A 12,834-nucleotide genomic window follows, 5' to 3' on the forward strand; every position below is an offset into this window, starting at 1 on the left:
AAGAACGGCTGATTGGAATAAATACCAAAATGGTTGCGCTAGTGGCAACGTCACAGCAGACATGCTAAAACACAAAAATAACAAAACATAAACTTTCCCCCCCGCAAATCCCCAAAAGGCCGACCCGCATCAACAAACCAAGTTTTCCCACAGTTTCTGATTCCAAAACGTTCTGTTAATAATAGCGTAAATGTCAGACGAATGTCAGAATATTGTAAATGCCATACCAACATAAACGGTTGAATGCTAAATGTAATAAATGAAGAGAATATACGTTATTATTGATAGGTAGTTTTCTTACACAGCTTTTTCATTAAGTATGATGAAAATTTATGAAAATGTGATGAGTCATTTATGCAAAAGAGAATGCAGAGAACTGCCATAAAAACACAAAACACATAATTAATTTAAAACCTATTTTAGCGTTAACAAATTTAATCTCGACTCCGACAGTTTTAACATGAGGTATCAGCTCCGGACCCCCCCCCCCCCCCCCATAGTTTCATATATGATAAACAATGAGAGGGATTATCCTTATACTCTTATGGTCCACCATGCTATAAAAGGACATGCAAGCATGTTCAGCTTTAAACATAATTATTAGGCACGTTTTATGATCAAGTTTATAAATAATCCGAAGATACAAGCCTCCATCTAGTGTTGAAAAAAATAAGTGTACCCTGAAATTTACCTGGTAATATACATTAAAACCAATTATATATCCAAATACCACAATTACTAGCCAATGCTCATAAACCATTTTATAGGTCACAGGCCACTGTTAGAGTTGACCACCTCACTCGCAATTTGAAATAAAGAAATTGTGCCTACACACTCCAAATACTCCATATACATTATTCTTGTACCATAGTTTGTTAGTTTGTGAAAGCAACCACATCTACACACATATAAGCCCAGGGAAACAATTGGCATTTCCTGAAGCATGTTTAAAAATACAATATTTCAATGTTTTGATATGAATAACAATACCAAAAAACTTGGTGGAAAAACAAGAGGAAAGTAACACTGTGATCCTTTATTGACAGCAGCATGTTCTGTAAATGTTTTCATATATATGAGATTATATGGAGCATTTGCTAAAGCAGATAAAAAAAAAATCTCTAGAAGTGAGTCCTTGCATTCATAAAAACACATTACACTAAAAATACAACGTATAAAAAGTTCATAAACAAAGGCATTTGCATCTAATTAGATAATACAAAAAAGAGGGATGCAGTTAAGATAATCCTTCATTTTGCAGGCACTTACATGAGTACAGGTCTCCACAGTCTCATTTTGACCCTTTCATTTTTTTGTTAGCATATTTAGGTAGGTAGACTGACCAAACATTGAGATGGACCACATGCACAAAAAATGTTCTACGTACCTTCCTATTAAAAACATAATTAAAAAAACAAGACAGGACCTTCATCGTAAACAAACAGGCACCTGCACAACATGATACAGAGGAATATTCCTTTAAGTGAAGTTAGTGCATGGCTTCTACAGTATGTACACATCGATTGGTGTCACGGTCCACTTTGCAGCACTGCACAAAGGAACCAGAACCTGGAGGGAAAACTATGATTGTAAACAGATCTGGAGGGAAAACTGTGATTGTACCTCCCAGAGAAAGCAAGGTTGCAGAGTGCAAAACAGTGATAGGCTGCATCCCTGCAACTCAGAGGAATATGGTATTATTGTAGTGTATCTTGGGTATTCTCATCCAGACAAGCACCTTAAAGTAAATACAAAAAAAGAGATCAAACTCATCAAATCAAAATGTTCCTTGGTGATAAGGTTTTTAACTTTTTTTTTATATGTTCCTTAAGTGTTATTGTAAAACACATTACCATTTTTCCTCATTACAGAATAGTTGGAGAATCCTCATGCATCAAGGTGGGGTTTTTTTTGCTGGAAATGGGAGAAGTTCAGTGACACTATGGACAATGGTGGTTCTGCTGAGGATAGCGCTTATGAGTCTCATCCAGGATTAGTGATGAACAGCTTTTCTAAAAATCCCCCTCCATTTCTCTTTAATGTAAGTTTAAACTTTCATGTGAAACATAGAGGATGCTCTCCAGCAGTGAATCTAGAATTTTGAGATTTTTTTTATTTTTTTTTAATTCAATAAAACCTCTAATGATTAGTGAGGAAACTTGGATTGGTCACCCCTACATAGCAGGTGTAGGTCTGGCTGTGTCTGTGGAGTCAAGGCACTGAGGTCGTTCAGTTCCAGAGTGGCTCTAGACATGCAGGCAACTGAATCAAAGAATTGGACTAAATTTTTGGAGTCGGTCAGAGAATTAAGGCAAGTCCTGGCACTGCTCACAAGAGGTCAAACACACCAACAAAAGTATTTCTGCTGATATAGCTACAAAGCTTTATCCACATAGCCACCACTTGAAATGCATATTTTAAATTGTTCTTTCCTACTCTGTCCTCATCCCTGAAATGTTTGGGACTCATACTCTAGCACTGTTGTCTTTATTTTGGGGAGAGAGGGGTGAGATTGGTCCTGGTCCGCTCAGACTTTGCTGTTTGAAGGCAGCTCTCCCAATGCCTGCACGATTTCAGTGAAAGAGGGCCGTTCTTTGAGGCTGAGTGCCCAGCAGCGCACCATTAGCTTGTAGATTCTGGATGGACATCCATCTGGAACAGGCAGTTTCAGTTTTCCAGCCTTCAGGGCTGAAGATGCAGCAGACACAGAGGAAGAGTTAAACCAATTCACACAAGTTGGAAATTTAGTTAGACTGCCTCTGATGAGGTCATGAAGTATATTCATAATATTTCTTAACATATAATTTTAACGCAACATTTTTTGCATTTAAATATATTTTCATTAATATTTTATCCATACAAGGAAATATCTGTGTTGTTTATTATAATTATTATTATTGTAATTAATACTGTGATTTGTTCAACAACAACAATAAATAATACACCTGAAGTAATTTAGCATTCTTGTAATTTCAATAATGTATGACTATGAGAACATGACCATTTATACAGTGTTCATTATTAAATGTAACAGATTATCTTGTATCTGTCACAAGATGGTTGCAGTTAGTATTTAAAAAAATAAAATAATTCAGAACAATTGGAATGATTAGAAACAAAGCAATCAATGACCACACTGACCCGCCAGGATCTCATCATCGTTCAGTTTAGAATGTGGAAGTTCCCCATAACTAAACACCTCCCACATTAAGACTCCAAAGGCCCACACGTCCGACTTGGTGGAGAAGTCATCCTCAAACACTGACTCAGATGGGAGCCAGCGCAGTGGGATCCAAGCCTGCCTGTAGTAGTAATACTCACTGCAAACAAACAGTGATGGCAAGAATTTTAATCACTAGAAATGTAACTACACCTAAGGGTTGCATCGGTGTGTGGGAACTACCTGTTGTAGACGTCCTTGCTGAGGCTCAGTGACGAGATCTTTACACGCCTCTGACTGTTGATCAGGCAGTTTCGAGCAGCTAGGTCTTTATGAACAAATCTGTGATTTGAGAGATGCTCCATCCCATGAGCCACTTGGGCACAAATCGAAACCTGAAGGGAAAAGGAAAATACAGAAAGGAAGAGTGGAGATAATGACAACTTGTTACTTCAAGGACAGCATATATTATAATATATTTATATGCTTCAGCGTGCCATGATGAAGAACAACCTGCGCTACTTGCCAAGCAATGTTACAGTTGCTAGGCAGACTAATGACTAAACTTTTCATTCATAAGTTTAAGCTTTGGTATTCATGTACTGATTTTAACTTCACATTTATCAAGAAATTATGTGGTTTTGTCAGTTGCTAAACATCTATATTAATAAACCTAATATATTCAGGAAGAAAAGCTCATCTTGTCCTCATTTTGATAGTACTCAACAAGTCCTATGTGCAAGTCTATGTGTGCTGTTTGTTGGGGATGTTTAACACTTACTTTGGTTTTGGTGCTGATTGGCTGGGATTTGACCTTGTCATCTTTGCTTTTGGAAATTCTTAGAAACTGCTTTAGGTCTCCCTGCACCAAAAAACCAAATAAGATCAATATCTTGTGAGAAAGCTGAATAAACGCAACTATCGTCTACTGTTTTGATGTCGTTACCAAGTCATAGTACTCCAGGATAATGTAGTGAGGCTCCGCCTCCCGACACAGACCCAACAGGCGGACGATATTGGGCTGGCTAAGCTTAGCAAACATTTCAGCTTCACGGCGGAAGTCGAGTTGAAGCTGTTCGTCTCTGGTCTGTAGACTTTTCACCAAGACCACCATCTCCTCCTTGCTCTGCTCAATACCCTTAGCTTTGCAGAGCAGCACCTCACCAAACTCTCCTTTACCTGAACCAAGAGTCACATCATAGTAAAATGTCAGCAACAGACACATTAGCAATGTCTGGAATCTTGTTTTGCTGGATGAACTCATTATTCAATTACAAACGGTCAGAACTATGAAAACTGTATTTAATATGCCGTATAAGTTTACCTAAGACTGTGATGGTTTGGAGGTTTGCCCGAGCAAACTGGATCTTATCGCTATTGCGTTTCTCTGTTGTTGCTGTTGTACCCATGTTGGTGAGTGCAACCTCTTCCTGGATCTCTGCCGTGGTGTGGCCATTCTGTTGCAGTGCCCCTCCTGAAATAAAAGAAATTCCACTGAATCAGAGGTCAAGGGGTGAATGTGACATGTGCATTCAAATATAGTATAATTAATTCAAATGTGACATGATCGTGACAGTATTACTTTTGTTGCTATACCCACGATCACCACAAGATGGAAGCGAATGTTCAACGACTTTTGAGGATGTTAAAGTTAAGCCAACAATCACCAATTTCCACCAGACATACCATTGAGACATTCCATCTCTGGCTCCTCTCTATCCTGGCCCTTCTGCAGTCTTTTAGCATTGCGCCTCTTTTTACAGTAGAACATGAGTCCTAGTACTATGATGATATAAGCCACAGCGGCCCCCACGGAAAGACCAATGGTTTGGATCATCTTGTAAGGAGCCCTGTCCCCATCTTCAAAGAAATGCACAGGTTTGTCTGTAAAGCACAAAGACGATAAGGTACTAAGATTTTTGTGGGATTTTTAGAAAATATTTAGAAAACACAGTTACCGTCACAAGATTCAAACAGAAATACATGTGTGTATTGTGTCATACTTTAACAGGTGTAAATTTTAGAACAGATATTTGGTGATAGAAAATAATCAAAACTAAACCATTTTCTCATCTGAACTAATCTGAAAAAGTATCCTGCTTTTGGAGAACATTATTTGACAAGAGATCATTGTGCACCTATGCGGTTTTAAGCGTTCTAAGCGTTAGACTAAAATAGTTCAGCTATGTACCCAATTCCATCACCTTATCGCAAGCCGTGGCATCACGGACATGGCAGCAATTAATAACTTGTTGAGATGGATGACAGAGACAGTGATGGCTTAATGAACACCGACATCCATTACCTGCACAGACCCTGTGGGCACCTCTGTATTTAACAAGGGAAGTCTGTATGTGTTGGTGTGTGTTTATATGTGAGTTTCACTCACCCACTACATACAGCTGAGCCACACGGTCTTTGATGCTGCAGCTGTTGCCTGTTACACATGTATATCTGCCAGTATCATCCGAGGTGACATCTGTGATGAGCAAGGAGCCGTTGGGCATTTTCTGGACCCTGGAATTAAAAAATGGGATAGAAAGAAGCTATTAAGCAACTAGAAGGAGGTGCCACACAGATGGCAGAAACTTGTAGGATGTGTGTTTGTACAAATATTCATCTGTGAAGTCTGAAAACCGTAGTAGTACTCTCACAAACCTGTAAATAATGAGCTTGTTACTTTAGTAAAGAACAACATTCCAAGCTGGTACAATTGTTTCCCATTACAACATGTTTGAGAGAAACTTTAATTATATACTAAAAAATTAATATGTTGGAAAAAGTGTTGGATATCAAAATGACAACAAAAAAAGCATGTAAAACACCAATCCTTTTCTAAGATAGCTCAGCAACCTTTACCTTCTGTTCTTACTGCTGTCCAGTGTCTTGTCTTTGACCATCCAGTGAATGTGAGGCTCGGGGTCGCCGGTAGCCTGACAGTGGAGGATGGCTGTGTGGCCTTGGTACACAGTTGTATTTTCTGGCTCCACCTTAAAACGAATGTACACTAAATGTGCACAGTCATACACAGATTTATTAGCACAACACATCACGCCACAAGTAAAACCAGATGCAATTCATTGCTGGGCTATTAAAAACCCCTCAAAGAAAATTGCACCCTGATCAACCTCAGACGATCAAGCACAATGAATAGTTTGGTCCTGGGACAGATCAGTTAAAAGGTGATACAAAGTGGTTTACCAGCCGCAGTGAGGGACACCACAGCTCGAATCTCCCCCTGAAGGCTGTTTGAAGCAATACATGTATAGTTTCCGGCATCACCGCGGGTCACTTTGCTGAAGTGAAGAAGGCCGTTCCTCTGCCCCAAGTGAGGCGGCAGCTGTCCTCCATCTGCATAGGCAGACAGATGAATAAGTCTAGAATTTCAAACTAAACTAAACCACCACACTCAGATGAAGATTTAAATGGTCCATTTCAATTAAGCTAATTACATTTTTAAGATTTAAGATGTTTCAGTTCAAACTTGAGCAGACCTGCTTTAGCCCATCGGATGATTGGGGTCTCCCTGCCTTTAGCTGAGCACTGGATGGTGATCTCCTTATCTAGCTCCAGGCACTGAGCAGGTTGGGGTGTTGGGGTAAACTTTAGCTTTTCTGAAATGTTATTTAAAACATTACACACAAGTTAAGACAAGTAAAAAAACTGGCTACAGCTAAAAATCCTTTGGTTCAACTTGCACTTGATGATATTTTTGGAAATAATGCAAAGCAGGAATAAAGTGTCCATTGTAAATATAGGTATATAGCAGAAGAAAACATGAGCATGCATGAAAGGAAACTCAGATTTCCAGGTTTAACCTTGCAGTCAAAACCACATCTGATTTATGTTTCTTTCATTGTCCTAAATATGAATTTGCACACTTAATAAGAATCCAGCATTTTCACTGATTATCTAAATGACCTTTTAGCTCACCGAGGACAGTAACTCGAGCATGTCCAGACAGTCGGCCACCTAGAGTCTTGGTTTCACAGCCATACATCTGCCCATCGTAAACTTCCACATTGTTGATTCTCAGGGTACCATTACGGAATAATTTAAAGCGAGTGTCCTGGGGGAAAATATGGATATGTTGTCGGTAAGTCAATATTTTAAAATCTTGCTCACAAAACTAAAGCAGAGATAAGATCAAGTTTGGCAGATGGAAGAGATGCTTGGAAAAATAAGCCATGTACTGTATGTTACCTCTGGTGTGATCATGAGGTTGTTGCGGAGCCATGTGACCTCTGGTTCAGGGCTGGCCGTTGCGTGACAGTGAAGGTAGCCCGGTTTACCCTCCTCTAAGCTGGTGTCCTGAGGTTTCATCACCCACACTGGAGGGGCTGCAATTATGCATTCACTCTTGTGAGAACATTCCACACTGTATTTACACTGTGCATTTTTCTTTATGAAACCATTTTTCCAATTCCATGTTAAGAATTTTGCTTCATTTGTGTGCCTTTCATGTACATTTATGAAAACTGATGCAATGACTCACTGGCCACAGTAAAGATGACCTCCTGTGTCCTGCGACCCGCCTTATTCTGAGCCACACAGGTGTAGGTGCCGGAGTCTTCTTCCTTGGTGGGGCTAAACACCAGATACAGGCCATCTTGGAAGACTCTGCCCTCTGTAGGTACCCGCTGCCCTCCTCTCTCCCACCACACCTCAGGCTCAGGTCTTCCAAGTGGGGGTTCACATGCGACCCGCTGTAGAGAGTCTGCTGTGAAGACCCTCCACAGCTTTGGCACCATGTCATCTATCTCTGTAATACAGGTAGAGAACCAGATTTAGAGAGCTAGCACGGAAATTTGAAAACTAAAATATAAGTTTTATAAGAATAAGAAGGCTAAAGTCAGAATTCTATTACTGGATTTTCCTATCTTGTTCTCTGTTCTGGAGTGCAGGGCCAAATAATTAAACAACAGTGTATAGTTTAGCAACTGAGCATATACTGCATGTTGTACAGTAATTAGCTAAAGGCTGTGTGAGGGGGGTGACATCAAAACTTATGAGCCCATGTACATAAAATGGAATGTGAGCTGTACTACAAAGACATCTTGTTACTGTGAGGTTTAAGAGTGTGAGTCACAAATGGAAGTGATTAATACATTATTGGCCAACAATCTGAAAGCTGGTCAGTGGTTCTGACCTTCAATGATTCTAATCTTCAAATCAGCTAATAAAAAAAAAATCACATTTATCAGGAGATAAAAGAGAATTTTATCTGGCTGGGGAAAGAATCAAGAAGGTGGAGTTTGAGTAACTGCTTAAGCTTGCCCCAAGTACTGAATTCTACTGTAACACAATCCTCTATAATGCTCAAGGGGATTACCATCAGATAACTTGAATTAAAGTATTTAAATGTTGCTGTGGTTCACTGGGTTAAAACTGTAGATACATTTGAACCTTGTTAATCCAAAACCCTGAAGGGGAACTATTTACTTGGGATCCAGATATTCAAAAAAATCCAGTCCTAAGCCTATTCAAAATATTTGACTTGCTTGCACTTGCATTTTAAAACAATGGGTGATTAGTAAAGTGAGGAAATGCTGCAGCATGTTGGTGTGTTGAGCATATGTATTTTCAAGATCTAGCAAATAACATAGTTTCCCAAATGGGAAATGGGAAGATGATCTCTTGACTTACCTGTGCTCTTTGTGCACAGATATTTGAATAACACTTTATTTGGTCATAAAATATTTTACTTGGTTATAAAAAAATTATTGATTTTTAATATCAAAGACTTGTAAAATAACAAACTTATATCATTCATATTCTCATAACATAATAATAAAATTCCTTTGTATTACCATGGAATAGAAAGGGATATGGTTTGACACAAAAACAATCAATATCCCAGCTGCAGAAAAGCGAAAATATAGCAAAAACTAAAAAGATCACAATCTTTTGCTCTCCTCCTTGCACACCTGATGCCATAAAAATCACAGAGACCGAACAGAGCAGTGAGACAGCATAAGCCAAAATGGAAACAGGCGAGAAAAGTTCAATCACGATGCTCCCGAAAAGTTGAAATCAGACATCTGGGAACAATTGAGTTTCTCTGCATCAAAGAATGACAAAGGAGAGAAGCAGATAAACAGAATAATCTGCAATCACTGCTAGGCAACCCTGACAAATTTAGCTATGTTTTTATTTACTTACTTGAGACATTAAACATAACTGTGGACTTTCCTGTTGCAGACTGACCTCAAACTTGTTTTGTTTTCAAATTTGTGCAATTAAAATCTAATTTTGATCTGATGTGGTGCATTCCAGCAGGGCCTTTTTCCATTTATTTAAAAGCATAAGACACTGCAAGCTTCCGTTTGAGTTCTTCTTTATTTAATACTGTATTTTTTTTCCATGTCTTATATATATATATATATTTAGAGTCAAAGCTTTAGTGTACGATTTTATTAATTACACAAACTCTAAATGTTAATTAGACAAATTGAAATGTTAATTTGATTTGCAATCACAAAGTACACTGAATATATTATTTATAACGGGAAACCAAACAAAAATCTTGCACGTTAAAGTGGTGTTTTTCAGTTTAAAGCACTGAAAAACAATTCTGCATAGGTGCATTCCTATGCAGAATTATCTTGTTTTACACAATAAATTCTCATCCGGCAGATACTGCTATGCTGAGGAAAAGTATGATGACCAAAACAAAATAGGCTGTTCGAGGAAATGATAACAAGGGGAAGCAGGAAAACACTTCCGGCAGATGTGACAAAGAAAAAGAAGTTGGTTATCATCACAGAGATCTGATTCCACTAGAAAGCAGCAAAAGAATAATGTCACAAAGGGTAAATACACAATCTAATTTGAATCACCTGTGCCAATATTTGTAAATGCATCTATTTTAAATGAGCATTTTTTTTTTACAACACCTGCTATGAGGAGGGATGCCTCCAATATAACCGGGGGCCCTCTAATTCCACGGCTGACGCACTTGTAGGTCCCAGTGTTCCGGGGCTTGACCTGGGTGATCAACAGTGTGCCATTGGAGAGTAGGAACACACTACGGAAACATAAATCAGACAGTTTATACTTCCATCTTAGTTCTCAGGTTATACCACATATTCAAACAGAATAAATATTTCATTTGCCCAGTCATTTCAAAGATCTCACATTTGTTAACTACATGCTGTAGTTTGTCACACTCTGTAGTGACACAAAATCACTTCAAACAGTAGACATTACATAAAAGTTACTTATAAATGTGAGCATTTATTTATTAATCCTTGTGTATTTTTGCATTTTATGCTTTGTTGATTTTCTTTATTTATACTTTAAGGGTAGGGTAAGGTGAAGGGGCAATGAATGGGGTGATTGGGTTCTTGTTTAGAATAACAGGCAGAAAAACAAGAATGAATGTCCAGAAATGGTTTCAACAGCATGCTACTTTTTAATCCTTTATGCTTAAGTCTGTGTGCCTTGGCCTGTTTCTCTACAACCTGAGCCATCTGCTGCTACAGATTAAACTTAATATGGAATGAAATAGTGTGTAGAACCCAGAGTTTTCCTTGACCACTGGCCCATCCTCTGACAGGCTGAGAGTATCAGAGCCAATGATGAATTTGATAAGATGTAATTAGATGCTGACCTCAGCTGACCTGTCAGCTTCATGGGTGACAGATAAGGAACTGCACATCCCACACACCTCCAGAGAGCTCAACTGCTCAGTACAAAGAAAGTCATACCTTAACTCACTCCAGTGAACAAAAAAGCAAAAAGCCATACTTGGATGAATATTGGATATTGGAAATTTCCTCCAAAGAACAAGCATGAATGTTTCATGTTGGTCTGGTTTTGCACTGGATTTAAAGAGGGTTGATATTTTTGTGTTACTTCAGGCAAGGTGTGTTGAGGGATAAAAATGACACCATTACCAGAAATGAACAAAAATGTCCTGTAAATATGTTAAAGACAATCATTTTCAGAGATTATATAGAGACCGTTTGCAAAAAATCTTGAGATCATGTACTTTCCCCTTCTTTCACGGATATGAAAAACAATCGGAGGACACGGTCGACGTACAAAAGAGATGATTATCCTGTAAACACAGCTGCATTCCTCTGGGGTGATATCAACCCAGGTCAGATCAGCAGGTCTCTAACAGTGCTTTCATTCTGACATGCATTATCCTTTCCTCTGCATTCCTGGTGCATACTCACTAGTTAGGTGATCTTATGCACCGTTGACACACAATAAACAAATGACTAGGTGCTGCATTTGTTCATTTCAGTGCACACAGTGAAAAAGCTCTATCTTCTCTTCACGCTCTAACAATGTATGATATGCCATAAACCACTGTGGGGGATAACCTGTACATTGTTATTCAAAGTAGTTATTATCTAGTCCTTATGTGTTCATAGAGTAAGCTAATTGCAGCCTGAAGAAACCTATCCTCATCGGTGTTTAAAACACTACAGATTGTTTAAGATGGGCTGGACAAATGGGCCTTTTCAATGCTTCTGGATGATGTACAGAAGTCAACTACCAGGCAATATTCTAAGAATAGTATTCTGCTAATGAAATCCATCTAAAAACTGTAACAACCAAAAGAGCTAGAAGACAAAGGGAGGACTTTTACCTTGCTAAGTTAAAAACAATAGCTGAATGAAACAATAGCTGAACATCTAATCTAATAAGTAAGATGTATGATGACAAAGCAAAGAGTAAAAGGGAGGATTTCTACAAACCGAGACTTGTTTGTCAAAAGCTCATTCTCGTGGTACCACTCAAATGTGGGGGCTGGCACAGCAGTGAACTGGCAGTGGAACATGGCCTCCTCATTCCTCAGCACCAGCACATCCTCAGGAGAGACCACCGGTCGTGGGAAACTCTTATCTGCAAGTAAAGTGGACAAACATCTTTTTAATTACTCATGCAAACCATCGGACCATCAAGTTTCATATGCGTCGAAGCTCAACCTTTACAAAAAGAATGACTGTTAGCTTGATTAATATCTGCCAACAGCAGAGTGAATTTGTTAAAAAGTCACCTTCAGGCAGCAGTGTCAATAGCGCAGATAGGTGCAGCTTATCCAGTCCATCATATCATCCTTTTTTAATTTTTTTTAAACTAAATGCACTTTAGAAGCACACACATGCCAACACCCCCTAGTAAAATAAAAATGTTTTACTGAAATGATGCATATTCACTATAATGGAAATGACTTAACCGTTGTAGCCTTTTTGTGGTCCATCTAACGGCTCAAAGCACTTCACACAGTAGAAGTCAATTCACATATGTATACATGCATATTCAGGTGACAGGGACTAGCTGGGACCACCTGCTCATCAACGCCCACCTCAAGGCTCAGCATTGGAGGATTTATAGGTCAAGGTTTTTAGGCCAAAAATACTTGAATAAGCAGACAGTACCATCTAAGCCACAATTGTGATTCATCATAGGTTCATGGATTTAAAATGAGAATTTAAAGTAACATAATGCATTTTAATTACTGTATATCATTATGAAATTCAATAGAAAATAACAATCAAATTTAAAAGCAAAATAAGAGTTTTTTTGTCTTTGACAAGAATGCAAAAAATTCTGTGGATAAAAGAAATGGCATGAAATTACTACTTTCTTCCCATTGTCTTATTTTACTCATTCTATCATATATTGGATATTTAGTGATCTAACAAAACCAGATGGTG

The 12,834-nt window shown here is 38.5% G+C and overlaps 1 protein-coding gene across 2 annotated transcripts in view; it reads right to left on the reverse strand.

The window, feature by feature from the left end:
• Positions 1-1,016: 1,016 nt before the first annotated feature.
• Positions 1,017-12,834, reverse strand: part of ptk7b (protein tyrosine kinase 7b) — a 50,799-nt gene continuing 38,981 nt past the window's right edge. For both annotated transcript variants that reach the window (XM_003963692.3, XM_029834638.1), the window contains 16 exons: positions 11,872-12,019; positions 10,057-10,187; positions 7,656-7,922; positions 7,364-7,500; positions 7,094-7,229; positions 6,655-6,774; positions 6,362-6,511; positions 6,020-6,167; positions 5,550-5,677; positions 4,847-5,044; positions 4,485-4,634; positions 4,107-4,339; positions 3,942-4,022; positions 3,404-3,555; positions 3,142-3,320; positions 1,017-2,688 (listed from right to left, as the gene is read on the reverse strand). In XM_003963692.3, coding sequence (XP_003963741.3) covers positions 2,528-2,688; positions 3,142-3,320; positions 3,404-3,555; positions 3,942-4,022; positions 4,107-4,339; positions 4,485-4,634; positions 4,847-5,044; positions 5,550-5,677; positions 6,020-6,167; positions 6,362-6,511; positions 6,655-6,774; positions 7,094-7,229; positions 7,364-7,500; positions 7,656-7,922; positions 10,057-10,187; positions 11,872-12,019 — 2,519 coding nt within the window. In that variant the 3' untranslated portion in view covers positions 1,017-2,527. The remainder of the gene's footprint in view (positions 2,689-3,141; positions 3,321-3,403; positions 3,556-3,941; positions 4,023-4,106; positions 4,340-4,484; positions 4,635-4,846; positions 5,045-5,549; positions 5,678-6,019; positions 6,168-6,361; positions 6,512-6,654; positions 6,775-7,093; positions 7,230-7,363; positions 7,501-7,655; positions 7,923-10,056; positions 10,188-11,871; positions 12,020-12,834) is intronic.

This window comes from Takifugu rubripes, chromosome 4 (assembly GCF_901000725.2).
Source record: "Takifugu rubripes chromosome 4, fTakRub1.2, whole genome shotgun sequence".
NCBI classification, from domain to species: Eukaryota; Metazoa; Chordata; class Actinopteri; order Tetraodontiformes; family Tetraodontidae; genus Takifugu; species Takifugu rubripes.